The sequence below is a fragment of the Uloborus diversus genome, chromosome 5, assembly GCF_026930045.1.
Source record: "Uloborus diversus isolate 005 chromosome 5, Udiv.v.3.1, whole genome shotgun sequence".
NCBI lineage: Eukaryota > Metazoa > Arthropoda > Arachnida > Araneae > Uloboridae > Uloborus > Uloborus diversus.
Genome location: NC_072735.1, coordinates 9,958,857 through 9,978,941, shown reverse-complemented (window position 1 = coordinate 9,978,941; position 20,085 = coordinate 9,958,857). Strand labels below are relative to the sequence as shown.

Sequence of the window (20,085 nt, the reverse complement as noted above, 5' to 3'; positions counted from 1 at the left end):
TCCAATTTTAAGAACAAAAATATCATAAGATGGACGAGTAAATTACGAAATTATCATAACGTGGAACCGTAACATGGGTACAAGCCAATCGGCGAGAAAATTCACCATACATTATTTGTAAATATACAGGCGAACCAAAAGATCTTTTAATTTTCTATTACGGGCAAAGCCGTGCGGGTACCACTAGTTTTAAATAAATATATAACAACATAGTTGATCGATGCATGCCCGTTCAATTTATGCTCCCCTTTTAAACTGAAGCAGAGAACAACTTAAATTTAAAAATATTTTTAAAAATCCAACATCCGGCCCCTGGCATTCATTTGAATTTTGACGTCTTGAATTCAAATTATGTTTTTTGCCATCACGAATTGCAATAGGACGCTATCCGTTGTGTTTCTCATTTCTACAGATGAAATGGAATAGAAATGGAGAAGAATTGTGCACCACCCCTTTCATATTATTACTGGGGATTTTCTAGATTAGGTAATACGAGGCATATAGATGAAGAACGAAATGGTGATTAGGTTGCAGTGATAAGATATAGTTATTGTGGCCAACCAGAAAATCGCCCGTCATGGTGTGACGGGGGAAAATTGTTTCTACATTTGAACGAAGCAATTCCCTGTTTGGTGATATTTTGATAGTTGAAATTTTAACCCTAACACCAGTGGATTAACCCTAAACTCCAGGAGATAAGTGTTCATTGTTTTCGTTCCTTCATTCGCCTGAAATGACACAGTCTTACGAGTAAAACGGTTAAGTTACCGGATCGAGTTCAGCCTTGTAACGATAAAGCCTTTCCCTGCATGTTAAACATTACCAAAACATATTATTAAATTGTCATGCGAGTTTCATTGTTGAAGCACGCGGGTTACTCGATCATCGGCTATTATTTATATGAGGATTTGCACCCGTACACTTATCATAGAGATTATATTCACAGCGCATATCGTTATGGTATTTTTATTTTTTATCAAACTTAAATAATAGGAATTAATAATCTGGAAATTATTAGCAAAATGGAAATTAAGGTCGATTTTTATGAAAAAAAAAATTGATCAAATGACTCAGTAAATAAAAGGCTGAATGATTAATTGAAAAGATACTGAAACATTAAACGTATAATTAAATATAAAAAAATTAATACATGAAGAAAAAAAAAGATTGAATGAATAGGAAACTAAGGGAATAAATGAAAAATAAAGTGAATTAATAAATGAAGGAATGTAAATGAATTAACTAATAAATGAATACGTAACTGATTTAGTAAATAGCTGAGTAAGTGAACAAAATAAACTATCTCGTTTTGCCCCATCCACTTTGCCCGCCTGTACTTGACTAAAAACAAAATATTTGAAATACAAATAAGCTTAATATTAACTAAAATCTAAATTACTACTGCATCGAGTATTAGAAGGTCTCAATTAATATTTAAAATGTTAATAACAATAACTTTAATCATAATATACCGAAAATATTTTTTTACTTACAACAAAATATTACAATATGAGTATCACATTTTGAAAATTACAGGTATTATCATATGCTTTAAACTTTGACGGTATTTTTTTCCTGACTGAAATAGACTACATGTGCTGCCACCTAGTTAAAATATTACCAGGCAGGTGGCCCTATAAGCAGAGAAAATATTTCACCATTTCACTTTGCCCCACATTCCCCTACTTAGTATGACGGATGAGACACAGGCATTGTATAACATATGTTACCGTTAAAGTATACAATGCAGTTATTTTACAGAATACCTACGGGGGTAGTTATTCCATGAAATAACTGATTGTGTCCGTTAAAGTGTGTAATATGTTATTAATTTGACACTTTAACTAGTTATTCTATGAAATAACTAGGTATTCTATAAATTAAATAATGAGAGACAGTTAAAGTTCAAAATAAACAATTTATCTAAAATGAAATAACTATATATATAGGTATTCTATAAATAAACAAGTGATAGACAGTTAAATTGAAAAAGAAGCAATTTATTTAATTTATGCCGCGTATAAATGGTATTTATAAAAACGTACCATAAAATCATTTGTTACAACAAGGATTACTAAAATGACACTTGGAATTACGTAGAACATTATTTCTAAAACAAAACCATTTTTTGTTGACACACTGGGTTTAACACGAACATTTTGGGGGTAACACAGGGGTGGAAGGTAAATGTATTTGTTGTGCAAGATATATGACATAGATTATTTTACACTTTAACGGGCTGCAGATCGTTATTCTATGAAATAATTAGTTAAACCATGAAATACAAGAGAGTTTTACACTTTAACGGACACAATCAGTTATTCCATGAAATAACTTAGTATTCTATAAAATAACGGATTTCATACTTTAACGGTAACATATAGAACACTAGCATTTCTACAAGGCTTTTTTGTTTTGCAGAGCTTATTCGAGCAATTATGGGCTGCGGATGATTACGAGATATTCAAAAGAATGATGACGCAGAAGAATTTGGAACTGCAGCTCCAGGCCCTGGATCTTCTGGCGCACCAGTACGGCCTACTACCTGAATCTTTTCTTCCGGGGGAGGACTACGAGCCCTCTGACGAAGAAAAAAACATCATGGAGACGGTTATGAAGTAATTATGCTTATTATTATTTTTTTTCTTGTAAAATGATTGTTATACCCAACAATGCTACTGCTATACTGTTTTAGTGTAGGCTTGCAAGATTTCTGAAATGTTCAACCCTGACGCCGGAATACCTCCCTCCCCCCGAGCGTCGCGAATATTCGAAAGGGCAAAATGCTTCGATTAAAATATCAAAATATCGAGAGACCCAAGGTCAACCACGTTTTCCGGGGAGATCTGTTGGCAAACTTTACAATTTTTGCCATTGGCTAAATTCTTTAAAGGCATTTTGGCGCCCCTACGGCCTAGTTGGTCTATTCAGTAATCAGGCCCTCAATAAATGATTACTAATTATGAACCTCAAATAAAGGTAATAAGAAATGACGCAAGCAGGTAAATTTAAATATTTAACTTCTTGTATGTTAATGTTAACAAGTTACTTTAGTAAGAAGAAACACTGAATGGGGAATAAAACATTGAACAATATTTACATATACGTTTCATTGACAAGGACTTTTTTTAGAAAGTCTTTTATGGTTTTAATCTTGTTGTAAAAATCTCACAAGAGAACACGATATTAATGTTTCAAGTCAATGTTACAAATGACAAAGTATTTATCCTTGATAATCCTTTACAGTTAATTATTTTTAGACTTATTTAGTCATCTGTAATCAAATTTTATCTTTTGCGGGACATGAAGTAAACCGGCCGGGACACCAAGATTTTGTCTGAAAACCGGGACTGTCCCGTCAAACCGGGAGGTTTGGCAAGCCTATTTTAGTACCCTATGAATTTATTTTCCTGAAGGGAATTTATTATTTAGGGAGAAAAAATTGTGTCGTAAAGATTTACGACAGAAGTGAAACTTTTGTCTTTTCTTTTTTCTACATTCTGAGCTCTCAATTCACTCACACGTTTTCTCTGACGCCACGCTCTTGTTCTTTCTGCACCTGACAGGCATATTCACAACAAAATTGCACATTTTAATGAAGAAAATGGATTATAAACAATGAGAAAACGAAACAAGACTTTCAATCTGCTTTTCAATTGTTGTCATGAATGATGAAAAATAATAGTAATTGTAAAATTAACTTTGTTAATAAAAGTTAGCAAATTTAAGTTCAAGTCAGAATTTAAGTAATTTGGATTACGCTTTTAAACCGTGAATCAATGAAATCTTCAAAAACTTGCATTATTTGAAAAGTAGCCAAAATCCACAAATATATGCTTACTTCAATTCAGCCTTGAAATTAATTTGTTAAATTTATCAACAAAAAAAACTAACTTTACAATTACTATTATTTTTCATTGTTTTTGGCAACAGTTAAAAAACTACTGCGTCACTTCCGTCGCACAAAAAGGTTACGGATCAGAATTTCAAAGCCCTCGTATAAAAAGTTTTACTTCAAAAAATTCGTGTTCATTGTTCATTCGAATCGTTGCTTTCATTAATTAATTTTCAATTTCATGTTTTTCGATAAAATGATCATTACTTTCATTCAAGTCATTATTTCTTCAGTTTCATTCTTTTTAAAATTTGTAATTTTATTCGGCTTGGAGAAATGTGTTATGGAGTATCCAAGGGAGAGGGGGAAAATGTACTCGTTTTCCCTATGAATTTTCCCTCCTTTTTTGGAAGAGCAAATGAGTGGTAATTGATGTAAATCTAACAAATTAACTCACGTTTTCATTAAGATTTTGATGAATTTTGTACACAATAACTTTCCCCGAAGAAACACTTAAACTAGAATAAAACTTACATTATTTTCCCCAAAGTATTTTGAGATGTCACAAACGGTAATAATTTCATTGAGCAAGAATGGCTTGTTTAAGTAAAACAATTGATTTACTAATATCTAAACAATGAATACATAAAAGTTACTGCTTGTGCTTAATATGTTTCATAAACAGATATTCAAAGTAAAACAAATACAGTGCTGGCCAAATTATTAGACTAAAGAGTTTTTTATGTTTTTCGTACACTATTTGTACTAAAATACTATTTATTTTACTGTTAAAGTACAGTACATACTGTACACTGATTATTACGTTATTTTAGCATAATTTAATGTTTGCAGGAGGCAACAGTCTGCTTTGTTTATGTTCTTTGTTTATCTACTTACCAGGAACATAACCTCAATCAGCTTAAACAGTTCACCAGTTCTTTTTATTAGTGTGTTCTGTTATATTTAAAGTTAGTTTTAGGTAATTTAGTGAGTATGTGTATGTGAGTACATATAATAGTGAGTATAAACATTTTTTTACCTCCTTTTTTAAAAAGTTAAGAAATGGTGTAAACTTTGTGAAAAGTATGCCAAAAAGACTCAAAATGCTCATCAAGAACAAGGGAATGCGTACTAAATATTAGATAATTATTTCACTGTTCGTTAATGTATCTATAGTTATGTAATCAATAAAGAATTTGCTTATAAAACAGTCTTAGTCTTATAATTTGGCCAGCACTGTAGTTATGCTCTGAAAATTTTGACATTTCTGCTTTTTTTTTATAATTTTTAGTTTTGGTTTCGAAATTGAAAAAAAATAGAATCATAAAAAGTTGAGGGGGGACAGGACGGTTGCCCCCCCCCCCCGAATCGCCGCCACTGGGCATAATCAATAACGAACTACAACTATTTTCCACTACCGCATTTAAAACTGCCCCTGCTCAACAAAACTCATTTCAGAACGCATTATGGACACCGTTTGCTAAGTTGACATTGAAACATCTGCCAGTTCATCGGAAACAGAAAAGAGAAAAAAGATCCAACAACCAGCAGCAGACAAATACAACTCAGTAACCATGGTAACTCTCGAATAATCACTGTTACGTTGGAACATATGGCTCATTTAACAGTCTCTTGGTCTTTTCTCTCCCCTCCTTGTGTCTAATAGATTAAAGTGGATGTTCTTGCCATGTTATCTGAAACAAAATAAAACAGATTTTATTTTTGTTTTAGAATAACCTCAGCTGTCTATCAGGGTTCGTACGCTCCTTCAAAATTCCTCCAATGCTCCTTCATTTAGGATTTTTTTTTGAAGGGCCCTTCAAACTCCTTCATTTTGGTTTTAACTCCTTCAAAACTCCTTTTTTAGTTCAAGACCACGTAATCTTCCTCTATGACAGTAACTTTAAAGACTTTGATCAACAACTAACGTCATGAGAAGGGCGATTTTAATGTAATTTCGTGCATTTATTTTTTTCAGAAAGATGTGATTTACAAATTAATCATTGTTAAGTCATAAAATTTGAAGATGAAAATTTTATTAGAAGACTAAGACATTTCATAAGTAAAGTAAAACATGTAGGTGATTGGCGTTTTTTTTTTCCCCCAAGTTTTATGATTACTGTTTTTCCCTCCTCCACACTCTCAGCAGTAAAAGTCAGGTTGCCTAATTATTATTTAAAAATATTTAAATATAAGTAGATATACTATATTAAGTGATTGTGTTAAAAAAACAATTGTTTAGTAAATCAAAGTTATGATATTGTAAAATAAAAAGGGTCATCCACAAGTGATGTCATGCCTTGAGGAGGAGATGGGCTCATGAAATTCTGACAAGGGGAAGAGAGAGGGTGACAAAAAGTGACATCACACAGTTATTGTAACAATATGTTTATAAAAAATTGACATGTGACAAGAAGAGTTAGCTGAAGTTTGACACTTTGTGATAAAGGGGAAGAGGTCAAATTTGTTGGGAAAAAGTGTGACATCATTTGATGACAGCCCGTTAGTACTCCTCCAAAATCTTCTTTTACTCCTTCAAAACTCCTCCAAAACTCCTTCATTTTCTTTCTGAAATTGAGTACGAACCCTGTCTATTTTCTTAATTTTGTAATGCAAAAACTTTTTAACTACTTTAAGCTTAATTCTGTGCCTCAGAGCCAGACTTAGTCCAAATATGGCTATTTTCTGGTTATCACTGCGTTGTATGTAGAATTTTATTCCGCATTGAACCAAAACAACGTATCATTCTATTTAACAAAAATTCCTTCATAATGGGGTCGTTTCCAAAATTTAAAAAGTATTTTTTTTCTGAAAGAGCATGATTGAAACATAGGATCTGACCATTTTTCGATAAAATTGTTTACGTTTAATATTTTTAAAAAATTACTTAAATCGGAGCGCTGTCATTAAAACAACGCATAATTCTATTTAACAAAAATTCCTTCATAATGGGGTCGTTTCCAAAATTTAAAAAGTATTTTTTTTCTGGAAAAGCATGCTTAAAAACATAGGATCTGACCATTTTTCGATAAAATTGTTTACGTTTAATATTTTTAAAAAATTACTTAAATCGGAGCGCTGTCATTGTTCACAGCTTCTGCCAATGACATCACAAATGATGAAATGCCGTTCAGTGTTGCCATTCACTGTGCAAAATATTTAATTCGCATCTTTACTCACGTGTATTGGCAACACTGGTTGACAGCAAGCGTAAAGCGTAATATTTAATTCGCTGTTTGATTATCATAACGTTGAAACGTAGTAGAAAGATGCGGCAAAGTGCATCATTTGTGACGTCATCAAGACCCCGCCTTGTTTGAAAAATCCGACACTTTAAGAAATTAATTAAAATAAAAAATAAAAATATTTTCTGGATTCATGTTTTTTTTTTTTTTTTTTTTTGTTCATTCTATGCATTTTAATGACTAAAAGTAGTACTTTTGACCAGGGCTGTGGAGTCGGAGTCGGACTGATCTTGGGGTAGAGGAGTTGGAGTCAGAGTCATTTGAAAAGATTCCGACTCCGACTCCGGGTTTCTTTTTTTTTTTTATTTTCACTGACTCTGCTTGCATTTAAAAAAAACTGACTACCAACTGGTTTGATTACATGTATTTAGGCCCAATAATAACAAAATAACTGCCATTGGCAACCAACCGGCTTGCTTGTTTATCGAACCCTTTGTAAATAGACTCTGTCAACGCCATCACCTAGTTTGCTTGTTTTTTCACTTATAAAAACTGTTTGCAAACGGATTTGTTGCTTAACATTTTCTAAGTGATCACTTTCAAATAAAAATAATATTTTTTTTTTTAACCTTGGGATTTCAGTAATAAAATATTAAAAGGAATGTATGAATTGGTTGAGCAAGTTGGGAAACTTCTGAGGGTGCTTGGTAAATTCTAATAAGTATTAGTTTGGCCCGAAAGCGCAAATCCAACAGATCCGATAAAACATAAATGTTTTTTTTTTTTTTAATCTGAAAACTTTATTTAAGAAAGCTTGGTTCTCACTAAAAAGTTCAAAATAAAATCAGTACTTGATTTCTTGGTTACAACACTCAATAATTGTAGTTAATCCTAAAGTCTTCGTATTAAGGTTAATTCTAAAGCTGCCAATAAAACTAAATTAAAATTTGAGCCAAGAAATGTAGGTATAGTAAAAGCTATTCGTACAAAGCTGTATACTGCCGCATTTTAAGTGAAATTTGCTCCAGATGTATATGTAGCCGACCTCTCCCCACAATATAGTGCAATATTTTCGTTGAAATTTTGAATTAAGATGTATTATTCGAGAAATTTTTCAGAATTAAAGTATATCAATTTTTATAAACTCTGAAATTAAGTTGAGGTGTTACTCACAAGATGGCTGTCACCCAAGACGGAGAGGGGGCCGCCCCCTCTAAGAAAAGTTTTTTGACTTAGCAAAAAAGTTTTTTGTTTTTTTCCTCTCTCTCAAGTTACAGCTTTCAAAAATTGAAAGCACAGGATTTGATCAACATCTATTTGTTGAAAATTAAAGGGGAACAAATTAATCCTTTCCCGGTCAAAAAAATAAATTAAATAGTTAATTAAATAATTTTAAAAATTGATTTTTAAGTAATCTCACTTCAGAAATCGCAACTATTGGATAATTTAATTTTCAAATTGAATTTCTAAGTTTGTATGCATCTTAAGTTTACAGTAAAATACAACGCGAAAATTTCATAAAAAGGCATTAATATTTCAATCTCTGTTTAGTGATTTTTCCCCCTTCCCATGAGGGTGGGGGATTTGAAAAACAAAATAAAATAATAAGTAATTAAGCCGGAGTCGGAGTCGGACGTTTCAAAATCCAGGACTCGGAGTCGGAGTTGGAGTCGGCCATTTCTCTTCCGACTCCGCAGACCTGCTTTTGACTGAAGGAAACCACCCCATTATTTTTCAGGATAAAAAAAAGCGCGAGTCATAACTTTTGTATGCAGACAAAAGTTTTTATGCGCTTCCGAAAAGTAATGATAATGTGACTTACGTTAGACTGGCTTTGAGGTATAACTAAATATACTCATACGTCCTACTTTGGACATTATGGGGAATTTTCTTTTGAGGGCTGGTGCACCTGTCAATACTGTACCTCAGAGCCAGAAGGACTAAGTCCAAAAACTGCGATTTTCTGTTTATTAGTGCTTCGTATGTAGAAGCGTATTCCGCATCCAGCCACGTGAACGTAATTCTTTAAATATAATAATAGCTCAAAAAACTTAAAAAACACGCTTTTGTAGCAAAATGTACTAAAAAGCAAAAAATAAAATAGCAGTTTAACAAACTTAAAAACACGCTTTAGTAGCAAAATGAACTAAAAAGTTAAAAATAATCTTTGGACGACAAGTAATATAAAGTAATTGACCAAACACTTAATTTTATTGTAATAAAAAAAAAGCGTGGAGGTCTGCCTATTTACATTTTTGCATGGATAACAAGTAGAAGAAATTTAAGACAACTGATAAGAAGCCCCCCACGCTTTTTTACTTCCTTTTACAAAAAAGGAAGTATTGTATTCGCGAAAAAATTTTCACTCAAAAATCGGCCTTAATTTCCATTTTTCTCATCCCCGAATGAATGTTGAGTTTTTTTTCGAAACGACCACACGTGGATATATGCCTAGAAACGTACAGACACCAGAAATATCCATTTTGACTACCCCCGAGTTAATTACAACGAATTTTCTCGTGACGTGCGTATGTACGTATGTATGTGCGTATTTGTGTATGTGTGTATGTGTGTATGTATCTCGCATAACTCAAAAACGGGATGTCCTAGAAAGTTGAAATTTGGTACGTGGACTCCTAGTGGGGTCTAGTTGTGTACCTTCAATTTTGGTTGGATTCGGATGTTCCTAAGGGGGTCTTTTGCCCCTTTTTGGGGGGAAATCATTGTTAATTTCGATGTAAACTCAAGTTGTGTTAAAATTTGTCGGACACTTGGTGATATATCACCAGTCTTTTGGTCGCCAAGTTTACAAATTTGGAGATTTTTTTAAATTTTTTTTAAAATTTTGTTTCAGTTTGGCCACTATTGGTGATATTTAGAGTAAACAATTGAATCACATTAAAAATGCCCATAATGGGGAAATGACATTAAATTGGAGTAAAAGGAAGTCATATGATGCACACATCAGCTAGTTTTCTATTACAGTAAAATTAAGTATTTAGTCAATTACTTTATACACTTGAAGGGCTACGGGGAAGAACGATAAAAGTTCATTTTTTTAAAAAACTCTGGTTAACCTATAGGAACACGTAGATTATTACAGACAGTTGTTGTTGCTGTCGTGTGCCAGCTAGGCTGGCAATTTGGGGTGCGCTGCTTCACTTTTCCAACTGTACCGTAATTTGGTGTGAAGTCCGACTTCTACAGTACACACATGCCATAAAGACCCGCTTATAGGGTAGGCAACCATAACAACACATCATAACAACACATTCGGACAAAGAAAGGACAAGGACAGGAGAGAGAAAGTACGTCCTAGGGTGCGTCTTATTTTTAAAGGTGTTATTTTTTCATGAGGCACCCTCTCATTTTGTTCCTTTGGATGAAAAAAATTTCTCATATCTGAAAAATAAAAATTGAATAATATTTAGAGGGTGCTACCGCTGCTGCAAAATTTGTCAACTCTCTCTCTCTTTTTATTTATTTATTTTTTTTTTAAATTTATTTATTTAGTCTGGATAGTAAGTAGCAATCAGTGAAAAGTTTGCATTGTCACATGGAAGTAACAAAGAGAAAAATTACCATATTGCTGAATGTCAAAGACCGAAAGTGTAAACCTGTGATATGAATGGCATTACCAAACTTTCGGATGCTTTTTTGACATTATTACATAAAATGACAACCATAGAATGCTTATTATTTTCACGTATATGTAAGAAATAGGTATTTGTGTTATGTTAAACCCAACCAACCTAATTTCATGTTGATTAAAAATGTGACAAGATGTATTGGGGAGTTGATTTTTACACCATTTTTTTCACAATGAATGTAATTTTAATCACTGATAGCACCCCCTAAATTATGTTTAAATTCTATAAAACTTTTATGTGTGTATTTTTTCATCAAAAGGAAGCAATTAAAGGGGCGCCCCATAAGAAATTCAAAACTTTTTTTTAAAAAAGCATTTTAAGACACACCCTAGTGGGCAACCATCACAACAACACATTCAGACAAAGAAAGGAATGTACGTCCATGCCCGAGCCAGGATTCGAACCCGGACCTTCCTGTCACAGTCAGACTTCTCTGACCACTAGACAAGGCAGGCGGCATTACAAACAGTATTCAAGAGAAATATTATTCAGGCAAGAATCATCATAGTGAGTGAGTTTTAACAGGGAAGAATGAGGCTAACTTGGAAACGATTCGAGATTTCAAGCTCAAAAACGTAATGAGGGAAATTTGAGCATGGTGGACTATGATCATTCTTCCCCGTGGCCCTTCACTTGTCATCCAAAGATTATTTTTTTTAGTTCATTTTGCTACTAAAGCGTGTTTTTTTAGTTTTTTAAACTATTATTAAATAAAATGTATCTTTGTATTCTGTTGCGTTATTTGCATCAAACATTTTGAATGCTTTCTGGTAAATTCATGGGCAAACATTGTTACATTCCGCAGCTCTGATTTGTACGTTGTAAGTCATTCTAAAAAACCACTGGCTATTTGTCCAAAGGAAAGTTGGACCGACAAACATACAAGTTAAGCTAATAAAAGCGTGTTAATTAGAATAAACTAATAACTTATCGTTAATAAATTAATTTGATAATAGAATATTGCATTGTCATTGAATCTGAGGTTGCATTCCAAATTTTAAAAGATCCGATCATAAAAAGTGGGCGAAAATTGAGTTGCAAGATTATAAATTTAATTTCGGCGTAGACGGGATAAGAACGCACGCTTAATGATTCCCGGAGGCGGAAGTTAGCGAAAACCCGCGCCTTAGACCGCTCGGCTACGAACGCTCATAAAGTAGTGGAATGATCTAACAGTAATAAGCCACTAGCTCTTAGTCAAAAGGAGAGTTACTCACAAACATACAAGTGAAGCTAATAAAAGCGTGTTAAAAATAATCCTTTTCAATTGTTTACCAGGGTTATAAAAGAGCGCGCGTCCCATCCTTTGCATGGGTCAGAAAAAGGGTTTTCTTCGCTCCAGTAAAATTATCATAACGTGACTTACGTTCCTCTCGATCTGAAGTAGAGTAATTCCAGTAGTCAGAATTCATGGTGTTACAGGATAATTGAATAGTTGTCTTTTGAGGTAATGTGAGCTTAGCCGAAGTACTCCGTATTTTCCAATTTCGATCTTTTTTACGATTGGTAATATTGTTGTCATCGAAACTTCGCGGTACCCAAGGACGGATACTAGGGAGGGGCGATGGGGGCGATCACCCCTGCCTTGGGGGGTCCTGCATCGGCAATTTTTCAAAATTATAGTTCTAAATTGCAAGTGCAGGTCATCTTAGACGACCTTTATTAAAGGAATGGGGTTCGAATCTCTCTTCCGGAAGCTTTTTAGAATTGAATTTTTAAGAGGGCTATTCCAGACGATCCTTGGTTGCAAAATTTAAGTCCTAATGACACGACTGTAAACTTTTCAGGGAGTGTTAATGGAAGAAATGGGTTTCGTGATTTTCCATCAGAATTTTTTTGAAACTGAAGTTCCAAAAAAAAGCAATTTTAGGCGATCGCCGATCATGTTAGAGGGAGGGGGTTTTGAAACATCGGCCCGGAATTATTATGAAATTCAAGTTCTAAAGCACAATTTCAGAATAACTCTTTCAACGGAAAAACAATGGAACAGGTTCGGGGACCTCCTTGGAAAAATCAACCGCCCCCTCCTTGAACAATTTCTGGATCCGTCCTTGGCGGCACCCTTCGTCGCCTCTCCATGTGGCATCCACTTGGGAACCCCTGCTCTAAGTCGCTACTAAATCCCTACTTCTCAACTTCTAACTCCACAACAGAATTCATTTTTTTTTCTTTTCTGCTAACATAGGCGACAGTTTGAAACAGTTTAGAGCAGATGTGCTCATAGTTAGGGCCCGCGGGTCTCATGGGTCCTTATTAGCTGATCCGTGTGGCCTGTAGTTTTGTTAAATGTTACAAATTGAGAGTCCAATATTCAGAAATAGGTTTCTGAAAAGCCGATGCATTTAAAAAAAGAAGCATAGTAATGATAACAACAATTATTGGTTTTTAATTTTCTTTCCTTTTCCATGTTTTACCGTTTTCATTAAGAAATTTTTTAATTATTTTGAAGGTTTACATGTATTTTGACCCATGGGCGGCTCATATGACATATTTAAAGGGGGGGGCTAAACTACTTTCCCCATGGTTTCGCAAGATATTTTCCCCATGGAAACAGATTTCAGTACATATTGGTGTTATTAAAATTTGACGTTTTTAATAACTTATTCATTAATGACTGGAGAAGAAATGTTTTTACAATTTTGCAAAAAAAAAAGTACTAGCAAAAAAGTTCCAACTTTTAGAGGGGGCTTGAGCTCCCCCCCCCCTATATGGGCACCCATGTTTCGGCCGCAAGAATCATCTTTACTAATAATAAAGCTGAAAGTCTCTCTGTCCGGAGGATGTCTGGATGTCTGTAGGATGTCTGTGACGCGCATAGCGCCTAGACCGTTCGGCCGATTTTCATGAAATTTGGCACAAAGTTAGTATGTAGCATGGGGGTGTGTACCTCGAAGCGATTTTTCAAAAATTCGATGTGGTTCTTTTTCTATTCCAATTTTAAGAAAAAAAATATCATAAGATGGACGAGTAAATTACGAAATTATCATAACGTGGAACCGTAAGATGGGTACAAGCCCATTGGCGAGATCCGAAATTATCATAACGTGGAACCGTAAGATGGGTACAAGCCAACTGGCGAGAAAATTCACCATACATTATTTGTAAATATACAGGCGAACCAAAAGACCTTTTGATTTTTCTATTACGGGCAAAGCCGTGCGGTTATCACTAGTATTTTAATATGAGGTGCGGCCCTCGGATGGAAAGGGGTTGGGCACCTCTGGTTCAGGGCAATCTTGTCTCTAAAACTAATTATGAATAATATATTACTTACAACAAATTTCTGAAAATGCGAATGCGTCCAATTTCAAATGTTAGTTCAATGTTGTTTCTTTCCAGAGAACGAAAACTAATGACAGCAAAAATTAATTCAATCATCAATTCCTTCAGATGTTCCTTGCTTTGACTTCCAAAAGGATGTTTTAACAAAAATGTAATTCATGCCCCACCCTTACGTTGCCCACGCAGCTTTCATATTCATCACAACTTACTCCGCTCTTTTTAGATGAGATGTTTAGGCAATTAACCAACCAGTCAGCATTAAACAACTTATTAATACATACAAGTTACCATTTCCCTGGAACGTTCTAATTAGAAACTCCATGCACTTAAGAATTTTGCTGATCAAGTGGGGGACATGTAACAAAAAAGAACGTTAACAACCGATACCATTTTTTATGGATCAATAATTTAATGTCTTGTAAACAGCAACAGAAATTAAGCACATTTCAGGCGTTTATTTCCAGTTAACAGCTTGGCGCAAAAAGTGCTGCTGATGCAAGAAATCTTTTGACATTCATGATTCAAACCTTCAAACTCGATGTTATGAACCAGTTCTTGGTTTTAAGTAAATTTTTTAAACAGAATTTGCTAGAATATAATGTAATTTCTTGAACTAGCGATACGAAGAGAATTGAGATATTTCAGTGAAAAGCAAATAATAAGAAGTTCCGTCTAGAATTAAACGAGCCTACTTAACAAAATGTCAACTTAAAGAAATAATTTTCAATGTCAAAAAAAAAAAAAAAAAAAAAAAATCGTCTGCGCATATCGGCATATCGTATTTAGAAACATGAAGGACTTCGAGTTTATCCGCCGAAAACGAATACATAAATTAAAACTTCAGAGTGAAAATAAAAACAAGTCATATTGACAATAATTATTTCACAGTTAAAACCATGGCTGCGGAGTCGGAGTCAATCTCATTTTGGGATAAAAGAGTCAGATTCGGGAGCCGAAGGTAATTAATTCAAAGACTCGGAATCGGTCATTTCCCTTAGAGTACGCAACTCTGCCAATGTTTGCGGAGTCGGAGTCGGACTTATTTTGAGAAAAAGGAGTCGGAGTCGAATATCCAAAAATCGGAGTCCGTCATTTCTTCTACGAAGTCAGAGCAGAAGTCCGACTAATTTTCAGGCACAGGAGTCGGAGTCAGGTGCCCCGAAATTCTCGGTGTCGGAGACGGGAGTTTGTCGTCAAAAGCAATTTCCAACAAAATTTGTTTGAAGTAAATCCTCCTTCAAGTGCGGGGAATCTACATTGATTTTCAGTTTCCCCGTAGGTTCTAATGTTAAGGGATTTGAACTGTTCAAAATTGAACGGAAAATTGTTCAAATCAAAAAGATATTTTATATACATGTTTTTCATCAAAAGCTTTTTCCTATATTCTATATCTCAATACCCTACTTTCCAATTTTTAATTTTTCGATATTTATTTAATTATTTTTTTCATGCTTTTTTCTTCTTTCTCTAACTTTTACTGGGAAAGTAGGCTAAAAAGTAGTCCACTTTTAGTGACTAACTCATTAAAAATCTTCATTACGTAGTTCGCTCACTGTTCTTGAATTATATCAATTTTTACTCTTTAATGTGGGGGTCTCAAGTGCTCGAGGGAAACTTACAAACTGGGAAAGACATTGTTTTGGCGTGAAAATATCTTTTAAGCATTTGTAAAGGAAAATTAAGCACAGGAAATCTCAAAAACCGTCACTGAGCGCTTAATGTAAAAAAAAAGGAAAGTGAGTGTGTGGGGGGGGGGGGAGGAGGGAGTTGCTAGCGGCTAACTATCTGAACTGAAATATTGCTGCATTGTTATTAGCCTGCCTCGTCTCTAAAAATTTATACAATAGTAAAACCTGTAAAGTTGACCACCCTTGTAAGTTGACCACCTGTCTATGTTGACCGCTTTTGTCAGGAACGGAATTAGTCCTATCTCATATAATGAAAGAAAAAACCTCTGTAACTTGACCACCTCTCTATCTTGACCACCTGTCTATCTTGACCACTAATGTTCGCCAAATTTGGTTTGGAGTATTGTAAAAAACCCTTTGTAAGTTGACCACTTGATTTATTTTTTTTTAACTTTCTTCAGCAAATTGTTTCATTTTATTATTTATTTATTTATTTTTTTTTTCCATAGTTTTCTAAGAATGGTTTTGATGCTTTGATGACAGAACAGCATTTTACTAACTAAACAGCAGCATAAAGCTTAATGCTGCTCTTTATTCTCCAAACTTATTTTTTATTTCTTGTTCTATTTGAGATAGCTTTTTGTACTCTGTTCAATGAAAATAGATGTCAGTATAAAAGTTCAAAGTCTTTCCTTTCAGTTGCAATATGTTGTGACAACATAGGAATTGTGAAAAACGAGCAGGCCCGGATCTATACATTTTGATTCCCCTGCAACAAAATATGTAGGGCCCCTCCCTAGTGGCCAGCAGTGTCTATTAGTAAAGTGAATAAGTCTTAGTGCTAGTTTTTTTTTCTATTTTTTCTTCAATTTATAGGGCCGTTAGCCCCTTTAAGGACGCAGGCCTCTCGCACTGCGTGTACGCAGATCTGGGCTTGCTAATGAGTTAAGTTACATGTTTCTGGTGCAAGGGATTAAGAGATAGGACATTTTGATTTTGCCTTTATGAACTGGGAGAGTCGAGCTTGTTGCTCTTTGTGCTATAAGTTTTGCATAAAAAGGTTTCAAAAAGAAATTTAGCTGAACTTGAGATTAATGAAAAGTATGATAGATTAAAATTAACTGAAAAAAAAACAGAGAATATTAGCTGGCATATATGGAATTTCTAAAACTAAAGTGTCTAATATAGTTAAAAACAAGGAGAAACTAACAAAATTATTTGAATAGTATTTTCAATTATTGTTTCACTTTCAATAATGTTAAACAATGAAAGTGAGTTGAACAGAAAGAGTAAGGGTGAATTCCTCAAAAAATGAATACATGGTGCAAGAAATGACAAAAAAATTGAAAAAAATTATTACCGCCCTTTATAAGTTGACCACCTGTCTAAGTTGACCGCCAAAGTACTCACCGCGAGTGGTCAACTTACACAGGTTTCACTATGACTCTTGAGTAGATTTGCCAGACGTCTCGGGCGTTTCAGAAAAAAATCTCAGTGTCTCGGTCGGTTTACTTCACGTCCCGGTAAAAGATAATTTTGATTATAATGACCAAAAATGTCTAGACATAATTAACTGTGCAGGGTAAAGAAGGATAATTACTTTCATTAGTGACATTAACATATAAAACTAATATCGGAATAGCTTGTAAAACACTTTTACAAGATTAAAACAAAAAAAAATTTAATTAATTTAAATTCTGAAATTTTCAATTCAAATTATGTTTTTCGCAATCACGAGTTGCGACACGACCCTACTTTTTGGAGTTATTTTTTCTAGAAACGGCTGCTGTCCCTCCCCCCAAACCTGCCCCTCCTCCTGGGCAGTTATGTGTGTATATTGGTATGTATGCGTAGACCTGTGTATATGCACGTAGGCGTGTGTGTGAGTTTGTATGTGTGAGAGTATGCATGTGTATGAGCGTGCGTGTTTTTAGGACATGGAAACCACCGACCAGGAGCAGCGGATTCTGGGGGACGGTGCTCAGGACCAGAGGTCGGTGGGCGGTGGTGCTGCAGAGGCCTCAGGTCCAAGCTGGAAAAGGAACCAAACGCCAATGACGGTGAAATGAGAACAATAAGCAATCGTGATTGCTCAAAAAAAAAAACTTTCTAAAAAAGTCCAACCCAACAAAAGAAAAGTACATGTAAATATGGTTAAAATTTTTATTTCTCATGAAAAAAAGTTTATTCTTATTTAAGTAAGTTTTGACATGCAAGAAATAAAATGTTCAAATTTATCTGCTTGCGTCATTTACTAGTTTAGGTTCATAATTAATGACCATTTATTCATGGCATTAAGAATAAAACCCTTTAAAAAACTTTAAAAACCAGCGAAGGGTGTTCACTAGGGTGGATCAAAAAACACTTTTTTGACTTCCTTGTACAAAAAAGGAAGTGCTGTATTCGCGAAAAAATTTTCACTCCAAAAACAGCCTTAATTTCCGTTTTGCTCACCCCCGAATAAATGTTTAGTTTTCTTTTTCTTTTTTTTTTCGACTAGACCACACGTGGATAAGTGCTTAAAAACGTATAGACGCTCGAAATATCCATTTTGACGATTCCCGAGTTAATAACAACGAGTTTTCTCGTGACGTCTGTATGTTGTATGTACGTATGTGCTTATGTATGTCGCATAACTCAAGAACGGCATGTCCTAGAAAGTTGAAATTTGGTACGTAGACTCCTTGTGGGATCTAGTTGTGCACCTCAGTTTTTGTTTGCATTCGGATGTTCCAAAGGAGGTCTTTTAACCCTTTTTTTGGGGGTGGGGGAATCATTGTTAATTTCAATGCAAACTCAAGGGGTGTTATAATTTGGCAAACACTTGGCGATATATCACCAAGCTTTTGGTCGCCATTATATTAAAAAATGTATGTTATACATTGATAAAAAGATCGAAGTTTGGAAACATCAATGGTTTTTGGTCGATGCATCAATACCATCGAAGTTTTAATTTCTAACATCGATGTTTTGAAACGTCGATGTTTTGCCGTCGATGTCGCACCTCTAATTTAAGTACACATTCACAGCATTCTGAACTACCCAAAAGGTATAAACGAAGGTTGATCTAACCAAAAGGTTAAAAAAAAGCATGTGTTTCGATTTCTCTTCAACTGTTTCGAGATATTGTCAAAAATTTAGGAATTGTTTTCCAAAATCAATAGAAAATAAACATTTGAAATAAAACTTTTTCGTAAGTTAACAAATATTAATTTTCCTGAAAACTTCAGGTTGAAGAATATATTTTTAGGAATAAAATAGTGCAATGATTATGTATTTCGAGTGAGCAGTTATGAGCCAAGATATGCTCATAATTAGAAACGCTGCAAAACCAACATTAGGGGAGTGGGGGGGGGGTTTCAAAACAGAAGGGAACTTTTGAGATAATGCTCCTCTCATTTGGTGCTAATTACGGACAAAAAATTAGCATGTCACCAATTTCTTCCAACAGAAAACTTAAATTGAAAGGGGTAAGAAGAAAGTTTCTAGTGCATCAGCAAATTGGTGCTTGCCGTATTGTAGCGCTTTCTATGCGTAGTTGACTGTATAATTCTACATATGTATATATCTTCGAAAAACTTAGAAACTACTCTAAAAACTACGCTGCATATTGTTTTCAAACAATTAATAAATAGATGCGAGATGTCCCCAAGATTACATCATTAAAAACGAAAAATGAAGAAAAATGACGTAATTGCTCAAATTACAAAAAAAAACCTATTAGTTGCATAAAAAATTTAAAGGTAATTTCTCATTTTTCATGTTATAAGAATTAAAAATATGTTTAGTTTAAAATATTTGAATTCTAGTTAACGGAGATAAAAGCTTTTGTTTTAAAATCTATAATTTTATACTTAAGGGGGGGCCAGGGGGGATGCTCAAGGGGGAGATTCGGGGACTTTTGGGAAAATACTTCCCTCCTTGCGTACTAACAACTGCCGAAAATTCAGCTTGTCCCTAATTTTTTCCGACATAAACCCTTTATTGACTGGGTTAAGAAGTCAATGCCTAACAGCTGTGTCACTCCGCCGGAAAGATAAGTGTACTGTCTGATCTCGAAAGCCGCCACTAGCACCGTTGAACGGTTCTATTTTAAAAAGGGGTGACAGCTTGTTGAAGAGAATGCACCATGGTAGCATTTCTGCTATTAAAAAAAAAAAAAAAAGCCTCAACTCGAACCAACATTTCTAATAAACGAATCCAACGGAAAACAAAAAAAAAAAAATCCCCCTCACATTCGTTATTTTTCTTATCAATATCTCCCCTATTTTGATAAAATCAGAAGCGACCTGACGCATGCGCAAATTTGAGGAAGGTTGTGGTTTAAAATGTCAAACAGTAATCATGAATTATTTTCTGCATGGTCTAGTAATAAATGTACTCATAGGGTATTTTTCTCAATGGCACTTGATCAGATATATTAGTAGTATGTAGTGATGTTCCGGATATCCGTATCCGCGGATATCCGAAAAAAAAATTAAAATCTGTATCCGTATCCGTATTCC

The 20,085-nt window shown here is 34.4% G+C and overlaps 1 protein-coding gene across 2 annotated transcripts in view; it reads left to right on the top strand.

Moving 5' to 3' along the window:
- Positions 1-20,085, top strand: part of LOC129222212 (cilia- and flagella-associated protein 36-like) — a 105,212-nt gene that overhangs the window by 22,536 nt on the left and 62,591 nt on the right. Inside the window, exon 4 of one of the 2 annotated variants that reach the window (XM_054856687.1) lies at positions 2,422-2,618. The exons of the other annotated variant lie outside the window; for it this stretch is intronic. Within the exon in view, the coding sequence (XP_054712662.1) occupies positions 2,422-2,618 (197 nt within the window). The remainder of the gene's footprint in view (positions 1-2,421; positions 2,619-20,085) is intronic. 2 annotated transcript variants of the gene reach the window in all.